The 20,386-nt window shown below is 35.4% G+C and overlaps 1 protein-coding gene across 1 annotated transcript; it reads left to right on the plus strand.

Annotated features, from left to right (window-relative positions):
- The first annotated feature begins 7,274 nt into the window (after positions 1 to 7,274).
- On the plus strand, positions 7,275 to 17,008 carry LOC129257802 (zinc finger protein 883-like). The gene is made up of 2 exons (XM_064096535.1): positions 7,275 to 7,491; positions 13,964 to 17,008. The coding sequence occupies exon 2, from the start codon at positions 13,974 to 13,976 to the stop codon at positions 15,735 to 15,737; it is 1,764 nt and encodes a 587-aa protein (XP_063952605.1). The 5' UTR covers positions 7,275 to 7,491; positions 13,964 to 13,973; the 3' UTR covers positions 15,738 to 17,008.
- Positions 17,009 to 20,386: the final 3,378 nt, after the last annotated feature.

A 20,386-nucleotide genomic window follows, 5' to 3' on the forward strand; every position in this document is an offset into this window, starting at 1 on the left:
TACTTAGCCTTGAACAAAGCCTATCCTGCACCTCCTCATCTAGCTTTTGGTGTGCTAATTATATTGAACACCGTGAAGAGTGAATTGCAGTGAGTAATTATTGGTATGTATTCCAATCTTACATCACGCCAAGTATATATATGAAGTGGAGCGTAGCATGAAACAATGACATATATACCTCATCTCGTAATCTGCTTTTATTGAAACTTTGATGTCTTTGTATGTAAATTATGTATCTTCCTCTCCTGTCTCTCCTCTTTCACTAAGTCCTTAAGATCCATGTGAATATATTAAGAACAAATAATTCAAAATCATGAAATGATGGATGTCTAGTAAGTAACAAAAAATAAAATCTGTAGAGGAAATACTTGTAATTGAGTACCATTTCATGAAACTTGTCAACACAGACTATCTTTTGGCAGCTCTGGGGGGTGTTTCACAAAAATTGAAGTATGACTTAAATCGCACTTACATGCTGAAGTGTATCTCAAATGCAATGCGCAATGTAATTGACAATGTGGTTACGCATTTTATACCACACGCAACTAGGCATTTAAGTTACCGGTATACTTAAATCTTTGTGAAACACCTCCCTGATATATTTGAAATTCTTGGTTTTGATTAAATAAGATTCACTGGTTCCTGATTGTTACTATAGTAACGGTCAGGAATTACAACTTTTTAGTACTGGCATGCTTCATGAAAGGGTGTCCTAATTTTGAATATAATTATTTGAGGTCACAATGATAATTTTTACCAATCAGTATGAAGATTGCAGCATTTAATTCCAAACTAAAGATTTTATGATCGAACTGTCAACATTTTTTTGTTCTGTTTTCACTTCATAAAAAGAGTTCAGCATCTTTATTATTTTATTTTTAAAAATCAACCCAAAGATGTTATGTGATTCTTCCAGAGTCTTTGACGTATTCACAAAATTATTATCAAAGCAAATCTTGTATGAAGCACTGCACAAAATTTGGTTTGATATTTCTTATATTTTTTTTATACTACATTAAGATATATTTGCTTTCTCTTTTAGACAAATCATTAAATAAAATTGTTTTTTATGATTATTGTTGTAACACACTACTTTTCTTCTGAAATATACTGCACTTTTTAAAAAAGAAATGTGTAGGTAACAATTTATGCATATTTTCCAATACAATTTCAAACTGTTGCATTCTTTGTGGTACATATTTATCATATACTGAGACAACGCCAACGGAGTCCAAAAACGCAAATGTTTGTTTAGTGTCAGAATATAGATTGGGGGAGCAGAAAAATTACATTTAAATTTTCAGGATTGTCAAATAGGTAAAGAAGAAAATAGATATTCGGATGTTTTTGTTTATTCATTCTTGAAAAGTCCTCATGTCTTGATAAAATATACCAAGGAATATTGGATACTCCCAGATGACCACAACATAAGCATTGTGAAGAATAGATCAAATAGGTAAATGGTGGTAATATCAACTAGACTTCAAATTTTCAAAATTGTACGAAAAGAAACATTGTTAGAATATTGTTCACTGTGCCATGTCTTTATTAACATGTCAACTTTATCTTGATCTAGGTGGACTGTTTCATTTAAGCAGATCGCTAAATTTAGCCATTACATTGCAACCGCCAAAATAATGGAACGTAGAAGCCAAGTGAATCTCTCACCTGTAATCTCATTGGCTAAAGTTGAATTTTTTTATGTTGATTAAAATCTTTATTATTATTGCAAGTTGTTAGTGCAAATTATATCATTTGGCACAAATTCATCATTAAATGTTGAAGCGATGACTTTAACACTCCATGGGGGTGTTAAATACATTGCTTTAACAATTAATGTGAAACTTTTGAAAAATGTGAAACACCCCCCTGATTTCATTGATTTGTAAAATCATGCTTAGCTTTACTAGCAGCTTCATTAGACACCCTCCCTTACTCTGTGCTTATGAGACAGGAGTTAAAATCAACCGCAAAGCTTTTACTGATCTAAATCAATCACAGCATAATACTGGGACCTTAATCGGGCCCATACTTCACATTCTGGAAAACTCTTGTCATAGAAATTGATTTTGAGAGATGTGTAGATTGATTCTAACATTGCCAGTATATGTTTCTGTGTTTCCTAAAAATGTTCTGGAGATTGTTCACAAATATGCCTCCATGTATGTACACTGATTTATATGTAACTCCATTCTTGTCCATCATTGTCGAGGAATAAACCTTCCATAGGTTATCACACACATCATTGATATCTGTTATAGATATATTTTAATCATGATTATGAAAGACATTTAGCTACTGTTTATTAATATTAGTGTGATTACATCTACTCTGTAAATTAAAGTTTATTTCTAATTCTTTATATAGAGCTGCTAAGTTTCCCAAGCAATTAAAAAAATTACTTAAAAAGTGAATATTTTAGCAGGAAAAACTCCCAATATTCTGTAGCTTCATTTTGTGCATCAATAACCTCGCTTAAAATGTATGTTCTCTATGAATCTTTCTGATTTTATGCTAAATTCTATCTGTAGTGTGAATATTGGCAGCTCTGTTGATAGGAAGAGATGAACAAATTATGTCATGGTTACTTCAATATCCTGTGGGTCAAACTGTAGTAATCTTATTAAATTATGGTAACTACTTGTCTACCTATAACTGCTTTGTCAAGATATATTGTTAAATTTCCAATGTGAGTGGGATATTCCTATCATCCTGTCTCAAAATGTTTATGACGATACAAGCTCACACGCCCTCTCTATGTGTTTTATTCTGTTGCTTTCTTGTAAATGGTTCCATTTTAACGTGTGAGTGAGAATATCATAGCCATTCAAATTTTGAATAAACATGTTTTATGTTTATGTAATTAGCAGCATTGGAGAGATGACATTTTATAAACTTATTTTATTATTTGTCAGTTATAGAAAAGAGGAGAACTAACAACCCAATATTGTGGTGTTCGTATTGAGGTTTTTACTTTTATTGAACCATGTACACACAAAAAATAAACATTTTATCGAGTGATGAAAATAGAATCCATTGCAGCTTCTTTTTTTATTCTTGTCATAATTCTGGATAATATTCTTTACAACCCTGACACATCACCATGTACTTTTAAAATTCCCCTGAAATTACAACAAAATTTTCAAGCTTCAAAATGCTAGACACATTCACACCCGCCTTTACCAGATATGTTTTAAGCCTACATGCTATAGCCAAGGATGCACAATCTTTGTGCCTCACATCAAAAGTTCTCATATTTACAACCACAATCTGACACTGCAAATGTCCCTGCAACCTGCAGAAATCCCTGTGAATATTGATATTTTGGGGTATTTCTTTTGGATACACTATGAGTGGTTTCACACTTGTGAAATACCTGTTATTTTTTTTCATTTTGGTATAGGATTTCTGTTCAGACAATATGAGGTACTTTTCCCAGAAGGGGGAGTGAAAGCAGCTCCCCCCTCCTTCTCTTTTCATGTTGTCTGTTGATTAATTATGTGATTGGTTGCTGGTAGGAATTACAATGTCTGACTGCTATCAGTAATTGAGCTTGGTTACAGATTTCATTCTCAAAAGAATTAATAATAAAAACTGATTAGTGATGAAAACAAAATGAATAAGAATTTAATGTAGAACTGGATTAGAATGAAAACTTACATTTTTTACTGAAAATTTTCACAAAAATTCACCATAATTGTGAACGAAATCCTTAAATTTTACTTTAAAAAATGTATAAGTGCCCAAATAACAAGCACAGGAGCCTCACTTTCGACTTTCTTCGAAAATGTTTATGCATCCAGCGACGAGTAGGCCTAAACTATTCACAAATGGAACCATATTACTTGCAAAGTAATTTAATTTTCATTGCAAGTTGTGGGTTGTCAACACATGCAATGTGCAGTATAAGATTGTGAAAATATATCAAAATTATACTGTGAGCAAATTATGTCTGAAATGCCATATAAGTGATATCACATTCTATGTTCCCTTTGATCATGGACAAGGAGAGTCATAAAAACACAAGTATCACTTCATTTAGAGGAACAGTGGCAGACCCCCCCCCCCCACCCCTTAAGAGCCATAAACAAAATTTTTAATGTAAATATGTTTTTTTTTAAGTCACAGCATATTTTTTTTTGGGGATATATCATTGAAACACAAGTGAGGACCCTTTTTTTTCTTTCTTTTTGGGGGCTTGTCAAAATCTCATTTGGGAAAATGTGCCCCCACCCCTTTGGAAAATCCTGGATCGGCCCCTGTATAAGAATATGTAAGATTTAGAGCATCTTGTTAAACCCTCCTCCTTTCTTTCCTATAGGACCCATGGCAGCAATTTGTAATTTCCAAATAAAGTATTTATCACCTACATGGCAGAAGAAATTGTATATTTTGTTACAAAGCATGTTTTCAGACAGTGTTTTACTCATAGGTCACAATTAAATGCATTTTGTAGTGCACTCTTATGAAGAAGTATAGTTTCTCCATTTGCATAGGGCCTATGGCGACTGTTTTGAATGTCAAAATACAGCATTTCATACTACGGAAAAAAAATGATATATCTCATTAGAAGTCACGTTGACAATATTACAGGCATTTTATAGTCACACAAAGCCAAATTTTGTCAAAATTATCCGTCCCCAAGTTGTTCATAACATACATGTAGTTATATAGGGACATATGGCAGTCACTTGTAATATCAAAATTTGTCACATACATGACATGAGAAATGATATATTTCGTTAGCAATCATATTTTCAGTCAGTACTTCACTCGTAGACTCTTCACAAGTACATGCATTTTAGTGCTCACTCTTTGCTCTATTAATATTGTGCATAAAAGTATAGTACAGGGGTCTATATGGCAGCCATTTTTAATAACAAGGAAATAATTACTTTGTCAAATATTCCATTATTTCACTTCTGGGTCACAATTACAGGCATTTTATAGCCAATGTGTGTGCTTTTTTCCATTGGTAACTTGCATATTTGGTGGCCATATTAGATTTTGTCAATTCCTCGCTGAACTTGTGCTCATTCAGATTTGGAATCACGAATCGGGCAGCAGTCAGCACCCTCGAATTGACAAGACCATTAAAAACATTGTGTTTATGAAACAAAACAAGGTCAGACCTCTTTCCAAATTATAAAAAAAGGATTGCAAGAGCCCCCCCCCCCCCCCCAACGTTTCCAATTCTCCTTCTCTTTGATCCCCTATAATGCTTTCCCCCCCATTCATTTTCATTCAATGAAGGCGTGTTTTTTAGAGGAAGTTCACCATGTTCACCCTGAAAAAAGGGTCCGATGTGAAAATACCAGAACAAATGATAAAAATGTTAAAGGTTTGAGGAAAATCCATCAAATATTTAGGAAGTTCTATAATTTTATTTGTTATGTAAATTACAAAAACACTGAAAAGGGGAAATTAATGGTTTATGATGAATAAACATTTTTTAATTCTATTAAGCGAGCGCGTAACGCAAGCTGAAAAAATATATATACAGCACTTGTTTTTTTACCATGAACAGGATGTACTTTTCGCTAAAACACTAAATAATGAAAACTCGAATTCCGAGCAGAAGACCTTGTGCATGTTTCCTTCAAAACGGGATATTTTAAGCCCCACAGTCTTCCAGTAAGATTATTATCTCTCTTAACCAGCAATGCTCGCGAATTTGAGCAATTTTTTTATATCTATATTATAATGACCTGAAAGTTTGTCTTTTTTCCAATCTCCCCTCATTCAGTTTTATCGATGTCCCTCTTCTTTTCTCTCCTCCCTCCCTTTATTTTTTATTTTTCCCCTCTCTCTTTTTCTTATTATTTCTTTTTTGCGCCGCCAAATTGGGAAGGAGAGCCACCCTTTCGACCCCTTGGATCCTCTTATGGCTGTCACTTGTCTGATGATGTACGAACCCATTTTTTTTTTGGAAAATTAGATTTCGTTGATTGTTTTATCATGCGATACTATGTGGGAAGCTGCTCACATTATGAGTAGGACCATGGACCTATTACGGGTCCATGGTAGGACACACATTTTTTTTTGCTGTTTCACAAACATGATTACCAAAATAAACAATGCGAGCGCGAAGCGCGAGATTTTAAATATCCTGAGATGATAACTGGACGTTATATTTAAGCAATTTTGGAACCATGAATAAGATATTCAGCACTTTAAAAATATGAACATCATGAGAAAAATAATTTGCGCATATTGACTTGAACACTAAATGTATGTTATCCTATTGAATAGATCATTTATTTATCTCAGTCAGCAGCCACTGCGATCACGAAGTGCGAAATTTTGAATTTTATATCATGACGCAAAAGATTGCATGGATGGTGTTCATGGTGTTGGTGACTATTGTAGGGAGCTAACAGCGAGTGAAGAGTGAAAAGAGTGAAGAGTGAAAACTGCTGTTTTGGAACACTTTTTGTTGAGTAGGGTGCTGGTATTCATTTTTTGTTCATTTCTGGGGGCAAGTGGGGGGGGGGGGGGGCAACGATAGCTGACTGCATGGGGAGCAATTTCCATATTCTGAAAATGCGCCCCTTAACAAGTATTGGTAACAAAACGATACTCTTGGCAAATGTTCCCTGAAATGAACCCCTAAACAAGTACAGGAATGTTTTATTGTTACGGGTCCTTCGGTCGTCGGCTTTACCTTATTTGGTTTAGTACGACCCCACCTTCTACACCTCGCGCAAATCGGACTCTAAACACGAAGTGTTGGGGCAAAAAGGACATCCTTTATAAAACATTTTAATTTTGTTTTATCATCCCCGCGAATTCGACCCTAAACACGTAATTTTCCTAGCAAAATAGATACCCTTTTTTCATTATTTTTTTGTTTTTGACACCCTTATCACGTTACGTACGTAACGTGCCCTATCGTGAAAAAGACATCCTTTTTACGTGTTTTTTTGGTCGCGCATGGTATCCACTCGTCAATGTAAGTGGCCCCCCCGGGCTTTCCTACACGCAACAGAATCTTCATCGTTATTATTATTTTTATTTTTGTGTCATCAGATTATAGGAACATGCGAGCTCGGCCTCAGTGTGCGAGGGGGGTGCGCGTATGTAGAATGTTTTTATTTTCTACTTATTTTCCAATCCTTTTTTTTTCTTCGTAATGTTCTAAAAATGTTTACATTCTCTGCTTCTTGAGGTTTCAGACTTATACCATGTTTTATCTTTGACAAAATATAGGAAAATATTGTCTAATTGTGATTGTTTTGAAAAGGGCTTTTGAATAGGCCCTACTTGATAAGATCATTTGTGGTAGGTCCTGTCATGCCATGAGGCCAGGCCCAGATATAGATACGAAACGAAGGTGAAGCAAAATTCGCGCGTGCTATTATTCAACGCATGCGCAATATGTGGAATGACATTATCGTCGTTGCCATTTTGTAGCCATTTTGGAAAATTGCTTCCGTGCAGTTTCTACATTTCATGCTGAGTATCTCACGATTTCTCTGAGTTCTTCCAGTGGTAAATATTGTCTTGTACTATTTAATGTAATTCTAGATGGAAAATGTGTTCTTCATATTTCTTTTTTGTTGTTTTTTTCGTTAAGGCCGGCCTTTGACGTTAAACGGCAACATGTTATTGCCGATTTGTGTGTGTGTTGATTAATGTTGGGATGTGAAGCGCAGCCTTTCCTGTCTTCCTCAGAATTCATGCGTGAACTAATTAATTCATTCACATTCGACTAAAGTCGATTTTTTTTTCACTGACACGCCAACCACAAATCCTTTATTCACAATATAGAAAAATAGGTACCGAATATTGTTCATCTCTGCAGTGCTGCATGCACACTGTCATTGTGGCGCGGCCTGTGCAGCGCAGCACAGACAGTTCCACCATGCCTGAGCCTCCATGGACCTACTACTACACACTCTACTTACATCTCCATGTGTGGCAAAATAAGGGTGGCAATGTTTGGCTTATTTTCTCTTTTTCTATGGGGAAAATGCTTGATTTCTTGACACTGACAGTTTCCATTACATCTATATGTAATTATCATATAACATATCCTAAGTAAATTTGATTCTCTAAATTATTTTTTCTTAATTAAAAATAGAGATTGAAAAATGAAAATTTTCTTGCCATATACATCTCCACCAACAGAGGGCGTACACAAAAAAAACATGCCCAAAATTCAAGTTTTTGAGTGCTCTGGTGAATACAAAAATTATTCCCAAGTTAATATTGAAAATTAAATTGCAACTGTATGGAAATTAGTAATTTTGGTGATTTTTTAAAGTGTGTGCTATGTACAGCATTGGCATACCGTACCATAGTCTAAGTCATACCTGTAGGTCTCGCGCGCGTAAAGCATTCCCCATAGACTTGTGTGTTAAAATGGCACTTAAGAAAAATTCATAAAAAATGAATGTGAAATTAGAGGGTCGAATGTTTACTACCTTTGGATAGGATATATATCTGACAACAATCCATATCTGACCAGAGAAGGGTATCGTAGCCAGCTCATTTTAAAAATAAATCGCCATTTATAAGATAAATATGATGGGATCAAATTCATCAACTGAAACAGTAAAATAGCCCCAATTCTTCCGCCAGTCAAAAAATAGTTCCAAATCGTTGATATATCTTTCCAATTTGGGCAAAGGAAGTTCAGTAGTTACCATTTCTAGAATCAGTGTTAGATTTTGAATCATATTCATGCACTTTTGTCAATCAGCAATATCAAATTTAAAAAATTCGAATGGGTTGGGTCGAACGAATATCTGTAGCCCTCCTGATGTAATTAGGCTCATGGCATCTATATTATATGACCTATAAATTTTATTTTCTTAAATAGCTACTTTGCTATTCTTTTATATCTGTACACTCACACTAGCACAAAGAAATGCATTGAAAATGCCTATTTTCTATGCAATGACCCATTTTAATGTGTTACTCATACATGTTATATTCACTATATGGATGATATCCTACCTGCATATAGCCCAATGAGTGAATGCAATGACAATATACATAGGCCCCTATTCTCCTTGTAATATAAAGGTGTATGTATATTTTGTGTAGATATCAGGATACCAGAACTGCCCCAAACATAATTACCAGATATACATGAAATTGAATGAGGAAACAATAAAAGAATGAGAACATATTACTTTAGTACATTTGCACTTGACCTATTATATCAAAATCTTCCTAGGGCTATTGCCTATCAGATGTAAGAAGGAAGAGATACATAAATAGATAGAAAGAGAGAGAGAGAAAGAAAGAAAGATAATTTTATAGATGGCATGGCTTATAAAGAGGGGGGGGGGGGGGCGGGCTAGACTAAGATTTGAGCACACAGCCACCCCCCCTCCCTCCTTAGTTGAGCACTATTAGATACCTTACCTTACTCTGTGCCTTTTTCTAAATACCTTCTTGAAGGTACCACTCTAGTTCTCTTCAGTAAAGTTCACAAAGTTCTATTTCCTCTCTACCCCATTCCAAAGAACAATTTCAACATGAGCAATTTGTTAAGGTCTTTCTAACATTAAGGAGGTGATCATACACTAGCACATACCAATGATGAATCAAAACATAAAGAGGCCTAGACTCTCATTGACCAGTCTATATGCATTCCTAGGCTTACATACACATACCTACTAACTTTACCTGATATATAGCCTTGCTAAGCCATTAAATCCATTTTTGGCACCACTTGATGACTAAACATATTGATATCAGTTAGAAATTGTTTGCTACTGAGGAGTTTGGGCAGGTATTCCATCCACTATAGGGAACTCGCCTGTATTACCTATAGGTCTCACGCGCGTAAAACATTCCCCATAGACTTGTGTGTTAAAATGGCACTTAAGAAAAATTCATAAAAAATAAATGTGAAATTAGAGGGTCGAATGTTTACTACCTTTGGATAGGATATATATCTGACATTCCATATCTGACCAGAGAAGGGTATCGTAGCCAGCTCATTTTAAAAATAAATCGCCATTTATGAAGATAAATATGATGGGATCAAATTCATCAACTGAAACAGTAAAATAGCCCCAATTCTTCCGCCAGTCAAAAAATAGTTCCAAATCATTGATATATCTTTCCAATTTGGGCAAAGGAAGTTCAATAGTTACCATTTCTAGAATCAGTGTTAGATTTTGAATCATATTCATGCACTTTTGTCAATCAGCAATATCAAATTTAAAAAATTCGAATGGGTTGGGTCGAAAGAATATCTGTAGCCCTCCTGATGTAATTAGGCTCATGGCACCTGTAGATTCCCCCATAGGCAGGATGGTTGCGGTGAGCCAGTGACTTAACCCAGGGAGCTCCTGGCCGGAGCCCAGGAGTCAACCGTGCAAATCGAGAGAGACACGGGACTGGGGTAGATTGGGGTCTCAATATTAGTAATCTTAATAAAATGTGGTAACAGAAATTATGCACTTACCACGATTATATGGTTGAAGGTCTATCGTGACACACAAATCCTGACATCGAGGCACAGACTGGAACCTCAAAAAAACAAAATATAGCCTCACTGATCGGCCATTTTGACTTTTGTTTCGAATTTTGAAAGAAGCCAGGAGAGGTATCGCGACAGAATTCATTTTTTTTAGGAAAGAGCATGGCTAGTAGTAGTATTTGAAGAGAACAAATTAAGATTAAAGATGGATGTAACGATATCAAATTTGGGTGAATCCAATAGGCAATATGTGCTAAAGACAAAGCCAGTAAGAAAAAAATTGCTTAGATATGAGTGAAAAAAACAAACACAGAATTCCATCAAATGTCAGGCATGTCTAGGTCTACATGTATTTTTTTCCAAAGCAATATTACACTGTTACACACGCTTTTCTGTGTTTGTGATCAGTTTTGTCAGTTTTCAGCTAATATTTTATGATTTAACAAAGATAAGTTTTATATTAGGCCTAATATATACCAGATCTAGGTATAGTCTATAGAGTGACAATTAACCTTGATTTTAAAGACTCTCAATAAATAATTGTCTGATACAACTACATTTTTTTACCTTTAAGGCAGTACAAAGGTTGAAAATAATAATAAATGAATAAGGCCAGGGTAAAATTAAATGAAAACAGTTGCGCTTGTAGACCATACAGTACATGTATGTGTGCCATCATGAATATTGATGAGGTAGGCTGATGCACTCATTCAATGAACAAGGTATATCATGATATAACCTTGTTTTCTGCTAAATACATTGTACTACTCCATTACATATGTCCATGTGTGGCAAAACAAGGTTGGCAATGTTTGGCTTATTTTCTCCAATGAAAATAAGCCAAAAATTTCTTTGGGACAAATGCTTGATTTCTTGACACTGTCAGTTTCCATTACATCTACATGTATTCATCATTGATATCCTAAGTAAATTTGACTCTTTTAATTATTTTTTCTAAATTAAAAACAGAGATTGAAAAGTGACAATTTTCTTGCTATATTTCTTTTCACCAATAGAGGGCGTATGCAAAATTATTCCCAAAATTCGAATTTTTGAGTGCTCTGGTGAATACAAAAATTATTCCCAAAATACTAATGAAAATAAATTGCAACTGTATGGAAATTGGTATTTTGGGTCACAAAAGTGATATTTTAATGATTTTTAAAAGTGTGTGCTGTGTACTGCATTGGCATAGTCCTACATGTACCTGTAGATTCCCCACAGGCAGGATGGTTGCAATGAGCAAGTGGGCTGATGATGTCATGTTCCCACTTTCCTCTTAGAATACATGAAGTCATAGATATTTCACAATTGTGTATCATATATCTCCTTAAATTAAGTTGCAGCAATGACTAAATTAGTCTTTTTTTTTTCATTGGAGAAAATTGAATAATATAGGTTTCAGAAAATACAAAATAAATTGGGATATGACATCATCAGCTTGCTCATGGCATGTTGCAATCATGCATAAAAATGAAAGCCAAATAATGCAAACCTTTAAAACGTCATAACTAATTGTTTAGCAGTTATTCCTTCTCTGATTTAGATTAAGTTTTTATTGTTTGTTAGTGGTGCGGCCTAACGCACCATAATTGATATGGAAGTAAACTCCCTATTTCATTCAAATCATCTTGATCAAAGGCTTGTGTTGGCCCAATGTGACTGATTAAGGACGTTCCACAGTTAAAATGAAATCCATGTCGTTTTCACCAAACTTTGCACATAGATACTTTAGAACCTGAATATTCGAAATATGCAAAAATTAACATAGGTCCATGAGCTTGATTTTTTGCTATAGAGCTTCAAAGTTCACCCGAATGGATGTTCTTACGAATTGCGCATTCAAAAGAATTTGGCATTTTTAGACCTCGCAAGATCACTACAATGAGTTTAAACCTCTATTACTCAGTCAAAATACCTGAAAAAGTCATCAAATTTCGCAAGAGAGTTAATAAGTGTATCGTTAGAATGGCGAATCTATTTATAGTGCTATTTGTTTGCAATTTTAAGTCTAACAGCACTGTCAGTTCTTAAAAATGGCGTAAAACATAACAAAAACCCAATCTCAAAAAAGTGAAATTTCAATAACAAACTACAAAAGTACAATAAATGCTGCACTTTATTCAAAATCCATGTCATTTTCACCAAAATTTGAAAAGTTGTAGAGGAAGGTATATCTAAGAGGTGTAAACATTAAAAAATAGGGCTTCATGTGCTTGTTTTCAAACTATCAGCATTTTCATTAGAGCAAATGTGCTTTATAAAACACCAAAAATGCGCCAAATGCTTTGTATCTATGAGAAGAAAAAATTAAAACCACTCTACCATTTATTCAAAGTCGGGGTCATATTCGTGATTATTGGCAGCACTGCAGAGTAAAGTATTTTAAAATTGTAGAGATGTTTTTTAAAATGGTCCATGGAATAATTAAAGTTTTTTAGTTTCATAAAATAACGCATCGGATCTGCAGTTAGAGTGCAGATGATGAGAAAAATCAGTTCATACCCACAGCTAATTAATCACCTGTTCAACCATTGTGACGTCAGCGGGCATTGTGTAAAATATGCGCAGATCATAATGCGCACAAACATAACTGTGGAACGTCTTTAAGGAAAAGATCAGTTAGTAGTTCGAAAGCGATATGAATGGAAATATAAACAAAGAATTACATTTATTAAGAGAAAGAGCAGAGCAGGGGATGGTTGACTTGGGAGAGGGGGAGTGAAGACAAATTGAATTTATAAAAGAAGGAAAACTAATTAATTGAAGAAAAAAATGTATTTTAAAAAGGTAGACTGAAGGAGAAATATGAAAAAGATCAAAAGAAAAGAACAAGATAACACTCAAGCAGGAAAGAAGTTGTACTTGTACATGTATATGAATTGCAGTGAACACATGCCATAATGCAGCAATTCCAGCTTGAGGAGAGGTGGAAGGAAAATAAGGCAAATATGAAAAACGAATTGGAGAAATATTACAGTAATTGATGCTTCATGTATAGAGGTGCTGTGGCCGAGTGGTCTTGGGGGCTTGACTAGACACATCCAGGCGCGCCCACTAAGTGACTCAAAATTTTTGCTTGTGCCACCCCAATGCTGTGACCCACGGTACGCCACTGCATCCCGGCTTTGATCCCTGCCTACAGCACCTACGTTTGCCAGTGAGCAAGGCATTTAATAACCATTGCTCTTTTATCTTCATTCAAATGGAAATGCTATAAGTATTTATATGTACACTTTGTTTAAAAAATAATATGTAGGCATTCTTGAAGACTTGAAGGGTCCAGCTATGGATGTTGTCACTATGTCATGGCAAAATATGCACTCTTGAAGCATCCAATTATATCACCCCTGCCCCCTCAAAAAGTAATAAATAAATTAATAGATAAATGGATACATGTAAATAAAAAGGTGAACAAATTTCTTTTTGGTCTAATATGCCAATACTTGTTTTGATTTTATGAATTTTAAATCTTCAATCTAATTTATCTAACTTGTCTAAACATTTTATCTCCATCTGTAGGTCATTCGTTATGGAGAGTGAAAAGGAGGAGAGAAGTCAAGAAGGAGATGAAGTCATGCAAGTAGAGTATGTATCCCAATCAGGAGAGGCCACCATAGATGTATCTGAGATCAGCAACATGGACATGACCCAACATGCTGCTTCCGATACTGGAACTGATGTTGATGTTGAGGATTTGACTGCTGATGATGCCACTGCTACATCGAACTGTGAATTAAATGAAGCTGCATCCAGTAAAGCGGTGGATGAAGAGACAGATGCTGATACCTCTGGAAATGCAGATACAGCCAAGAATGCAGAGATGGAGAGAGAGACATCTGGCATAGATGATGCTGTCAGTGATCTCTTTGATGAAGAAACAGAATCTGTGCTGAAAACCATCAAGATCTTTGAATTCTGTGGAGAAGACTTGGTGCAAAAGGATCATATTGAATTCCATGGGCTTGGAGCTGGGGCTTCTGATGAGGATGAAGAGCTAGGTTCTGGCATCGAGAGTGATGCAACAGATGACTTTGATGCAGAAAATCCTTTTCGCTGTCGTTTCTGCAAAAAGACTTTTGGTTACAAGAGTAATTTGGTCCGCCACGAAAAGACCCATTCAGGGAGTAAACCATTTATTTGTGTGCACTGCGGTAAGGCCTTTGCCTTGCAGTCGTACCTTCAACAGCATGAGCGTGTTCATCGTAGTAATAGGGAAAAACCATTTATTTGTTACCAATGTGGCAAATGCTACAGCGATAAATGGATGCTAAAAAAGCATGAGCAGTCACATGGGGATCATCCTGATGATGGGCCTAATGCCTATAAATGCCAGTATTGTGATCGTACCTTTGATCGCATTCGGAATGTGAGGCGACATGAGAGGACCCACACTGACACACAGGACACTACTGCCTATCAGTGCCCAGTGTGCCACAAATTTTTCACATCATTTAGTAACTTTAAGCGTCATCAGACCACCCATACAGAAGAGAAACCCTACAAATGCATGCACTGTAACAAATCATTTGCCTTGCTTCACTATTTGAAACAGCACTTCAAGACTCATGTTGAAGATAAAGATAAGCCCAGGCACATGTGCTCTTATTGTGGGAAGGTCTTTAGTGAGAATTGGTATCTGCGAAAACATGAGTTGACACATACAGACAACCCAGAATTCAAATGCAAGATCTGCAACAAGGTGTTCTCTTGCATCAGCAACTATAAACGTCATGCTCGAGTTCATTCTGGGGAGAAACCGTTCGTTTGTCAGTACTGTGGACGTGCTTTCTCTGAGAGTGGAACTCTCCGTCGTCATGAGCGTACTCACACAGGTAACAAACCATTTATGTGCAAGTACTGTGGACGTAGTTTTACCGTCAGTCATGCCATGAAACGACATGAGAGTACACACTTTGAAGAAAAACCCTATCGCTGTACCATTTGTGACCGTACGTACACTGACAACAGTGCCCTTGTTCGTCATGAGCGCACTCATTTGGAAGATAAGAAGGAGACTCTTGTTGCCACCGCTACTATTGAAGATGCCAATGACATAATGCCCCTCACTCAAGTGGTTCGGATCGTCCAGATGTCTACTAGTCAAGATATCCAAGAGATGGCAGTGGGTGCAGCAGCTCACGATGGGCATGTTCAGGTGTCTCAACCAGTTGAAGCTGCTGAATATCAGGTTATTGAGCAAGTCTACCAAGCTTCTAGCAGTGGTCTAGCACCAGTCTCGGTACAAACTGTATATGATTCAGCAGGATTGACCCAATATTTAAATTCGCAGTGATTCAACTTAAAATCATTTAAAGTTACATGAACAGTTTAGTCTGGACATTTTTTCAGTATATTACCTATAAAGGCTTAAAAGTACACCAATGGTATTTTTCTTCTCTTTGTTTGTTCCTATCCATATGATATTACCATATATGTATGATATGATAATTTATAACTTGATATATTTGATAAGTTCATGTGTATGGTTTTGATCGAGCGAAGCGAGCGAGCCAAAAATATCCATATTATATTATGGTATGGAAGAAGTTTTTTAATGTTTTTTTTTAGGGCACATACTTGTAATGAACTCCATGACAAAATGACTGTTAATAGGTTTCCATTTCCTAGCTGTCAAATGTAACCCTATTTGGTACTTCGCTGTTTATACTTACCAAACCTAACTTGTCTTTTTACAAGCAAGTGAAGAAAATAACATGAACTTTTTTTTTATTTTAGTGGTAAAGATAATGATATTTTTTGTATACATATGTAGTACATATCAAGTTATCTAATATCTCTAACTCTCTATGCACTTCAAAAAGGACTTTGGATATTTTTACAATGGCTTTTTTTAATAAGGGCATTTAAAGGAAAGGGAAGGTGGTGCTCACTTTTTGATGGCATCCAAAGCCAGTAGAATAGGGCACCAATGGTGAAATGTACTTTCAGAGCTACAAATTAGTAGGGTTGTATCCTATTAGTAGGATATTTTAAGGGAGAAAGTGACACTTATAGGATTTCCCCCCTAGAAATATGATTTTTTTTTTTGTACTTGTGATTATTTTCATATGTATTAAAAAAAAAATTCAAGAAGAAAAAAAAAAAAGAATAGACCTATATTTTTTTTTTTCATAATTAAAGTTGGCAAGTCTGTACTTTTAATGTGACACATGCACTTGATCACTGCAGGCAGGACACCTTGGCAAATTTTGTTTTCCTTCTTTCATTGAATATTTGTTTGTGGGAACTTAAAGGTCAAGTCCACCCCAGGAAACAGTTGATTTGAATAAATAGAGAAAAATCAAACACAAATAATGCTGAAAACTTCATAAAAATCGGATGTAAAATAAGAAAATTATAACATTTTAAAGTTTCGCTTATTTTTCATAAAACAGTTCTATGCTCAACTCAGTGATATGCAAATGAGAAGAGTCGATGATGTCACTCACTATTTTGTTTTTTATTGTTTGAATTCTACAATATTTCAATTTTTACGATTTTGACAATTAGGACCTCCTTGCCTGAACCACAAATGTTAAAAAAATGGAATTCCATGTGTTCAGGGAGGAATGAAACTTCGTTTCATATGACAATGACGAGAAAATCAAAATATTTCATATAATAAAATACAAAAGAAATAGTTAGTGGGTGATGTCATCGGTCCCCTCATTTGCATACCGAACAGGATGTGCATATAACTGTTTTGTGAAATTAAGCGAAACTTAAAAATGTCATAACTTTGTTATTTTATATCCGATTTTGATGAAATTTTCCGTGTTGTGCTTGTTGGATTTTTCTCCTTTTATTCAAATCAACTAGTTGTTGGAGTGGACTTGTCCTTAAAAGCATCTTGATGTATACACATGAATGTATATAGTTTACTGATACCACTGTGACTTCTTTAGGCTAGAAAATTTCAATTTGAGGGGCTATTGTTAATATTGGGTTGATTTCTTTCTTTTTTTGTAGGGGGGGGTAGTTCTTTTCATTTCAAGGGCTACATGTTTCATTTGATAAAGCGCAAAATAATAAGTACTGGATGAAGATAAAGTGGAAATTATTCCATCTGGACATTAGACTAAATGTGGTATTATACTATTAGATCAAGTGTAGTGTCAACCAAATGATAATTCAACCAAAGTAAAGTGGGTTTAGCTCATAATACTACAATTATTTGGAAACCCTTGCTACGAACTATTGTACATTCACTCGTATGTATTTTATTATCTCGAGTGCAAAGTGCAAACATGTACACTTCTCTGATAAGTGCCCTCTTAACACTGTAAAACTGATTGTCACCAAATTCATACTGATGGAATCAATGCAATTAGTCTTTAAAGCTAATATATGATCGAAATATTGTAAAGTTTTTATCAAATTGATTAGACGTAAATGTCCAAGGCTGTACTTCATGAAGAGTTTACATTTACTATGGTGTTCAACTGCTTTCAAATGGAATCTAGCATGCAAATAGTTCAGTTTATTTCATGGTTTTTGTTTTAAATAATGAATTTTTTGTGAATTCTGTTTATAATATTAAATGATGTGCAAATACTTGCTGAAGATTTAGAATAAATTACAATTTGATCAGAAACATTGAGTTGAAAATTGGTGGTCCCTGTTTTATGGGCATGTCAGATTGTATTTAGAAAGGGAAAGAAATAGATAAAGGAAATGTAAGAAATGAAAAATCTCATCGTATCATTTGTCTATGATTGTATAATTTTGTTATCCAATGAAAGTTTCATTTTAATTCTTTTTAATAACTATATTCAAATTTATTCATAAGTGTTTTCCCTATATAATAAGGGTACATGTTTAGCTTCCTTTGAGACAGGCTCTATGTACAATGCAATTAAAAAAAAAATACATAAACCTCCAAATTTTCAAACCTAGCTGACATCTAAGAATAGAGAGGAGATGCTAGGGTTCATGCTTTTGCCATTTTCTCTCTCTATCTCTTGGTTCGGAGGCAATGATCCTCCCCCCCCCCCATGGCCCTGGGAGGCGGGGGTTGTGTAAAAATTGAAAAATGTAACAAAATGACCCTCATTTTGTGGTGAAACCCTTTTTTTTTTTTTTTTTTTTCTTTTCAAATTTACATCAGCACCCATATTAAAAAAAGTTGTTCCCAGTGCCCAGCCTGTAAAGGTTTTTTTTGCTGTTTTTGTTCTTTCTCTTAAATAATTTTCTTCACTTATACTACCCTTTCCCTTCTTGATCTATATTTGTATGGTTGGGGATAAGAGGGCCTTTTGGACAACTTGGCATGAAAAAAATGCTATTTTGTTTTTGTTTTTTTTTGCTGGAAGGAGGTAACTGCTTGTAATGCCAGGCCCCTTCAGTTATTTTCTTCCCTTTCTCTTATTTTCCATCTGGGTTTTTGCTCTCTTACTCTTTTTTTTTTGGGGGGGGGGGATGGGATGGGCCCTGGGCCGCCTTTTTTTTAATTATAGATTTATCCCTTTTTTGGCAGGGGAAGTAATGTAATGTCCTTGTAGCCACATTCGTCCCAACTACCCCCACCCCTTTGTTTCTTTATTTCTTAGTAATCATCCCTCTTTTTAGGTGGGGGGTGCAGGACCCTCTCACCTCCATAAATCTTTATCCATATCTGATTTTAGAAGACCTTTACCTACAACCTTGTATAGGCCTTTTTTATGGCTCTATACATATATAAAGTTCCAGGGACAGACATGCTTGGTGGTCGATTGGTGAAAAAAAAAAATCATCCATTTTTTCTCTCTGTGTGAGGGATTTAAAAAATGTTAGTTTAGGGGAGGGGGGGGGGGGGGGTTCAGTGGCATAATGGTTCTAAAAATGTTAGGGGGCCAGAAAATGGCGTAGAGGGCAAAAAAATATAAAAAGCTGCAGGTGAGCGAAATGAGCAAGGAAAGATTTTTGATACCGCCGAAAATCTATTTTACATGATGATTTGAAATATAATATTCAACCCTGCTTCTTTTCGCTGGGCGGGGGGTAGAACTCGAGACCGAAGTTTTAAGTATATTATGTTATCTTTATTTTTATACAATAATAGGTACTACGTATACACGTATACTAGATCGATAATGTGAGCGTGAGCTAAATTTTTTGATAAAAAATGAACTGCGATTGAGTTATCTTGAGAAATCTTGTGGTTTTCAGGATTATTTCCCCATTCTACATTTTTTTAAAATTTCAATTCTCATTCAGTTGATTTGTATAATACTTCTTTACCTTTTTCACCATAACCGGGATGAAGAATATTCACAAAAATTAAGTGACATTCAAAAGGGTGGTAAATTAAACGGGGGCATACCCTATGCTCTTGGTTGCGGGGAGGGGACAAATTAAAAAGATGACATGAACGTAATTATAATTATCTTTCATCCTGTATTTTTTTTCTCTCCATCTGTTTCTTATAAGTCTGAAAGGAATGGTTTCATTCAATAACAATAAACATAAGAAAATTCCGAGAAAAAAAAAAGGTCATCATGCGTGGGCGCGTCGTGGTCTATAGTGGTTTTGACTCTCGCCTTTCAAACAGAGGGTCGCAGGTTCGAATCCAAGACTTGGTGTGTTTTCCTTCAGCAAGAAATTTATCAACACTGCTGCACTCGACCCAGGTGAGGTGAATGGGTACCCGGCAGGATCAATTCCTTGAATTAGCCGGGGTAATAACAACAATGCGCGCCGGACGGAATAGATTGTTTCTATATAGATGGCGCTATACAAATGCCTATTATTATTTGTTATAAAATACGACAATCAATGTTACCATCATGATCAGATCATCATGGCATACTCCCTCCACACTTGTCATGAATCATCATAACGTCCGACCGTAAATTATTGGGGGATGCATAACACAGGCCTTCCCCTCACCTGAAATATTCGGGGGATGCGTCCATTCTTTCCCTTTCCTTTCCTGTCCTTGCCTATAATATAGTCGCCCCTGCA

The sequence above is a fragment of the Lytechinus pictus genome, chromosome 1 (assembly GCF_037042905.1).
Source record: "Lytechinus pictus isolate F3 Inbred chromosome 1, Lp3.0, whole genome shotgun sequence".
In the NCBI taxonomy this organism is placed as follows: Eukaryota; Metazoa; Echinodermata; class Echinoidea; order Temnopleuroida; family Toxopneustidae; genus Lytechinus; species Lytechinus pictus.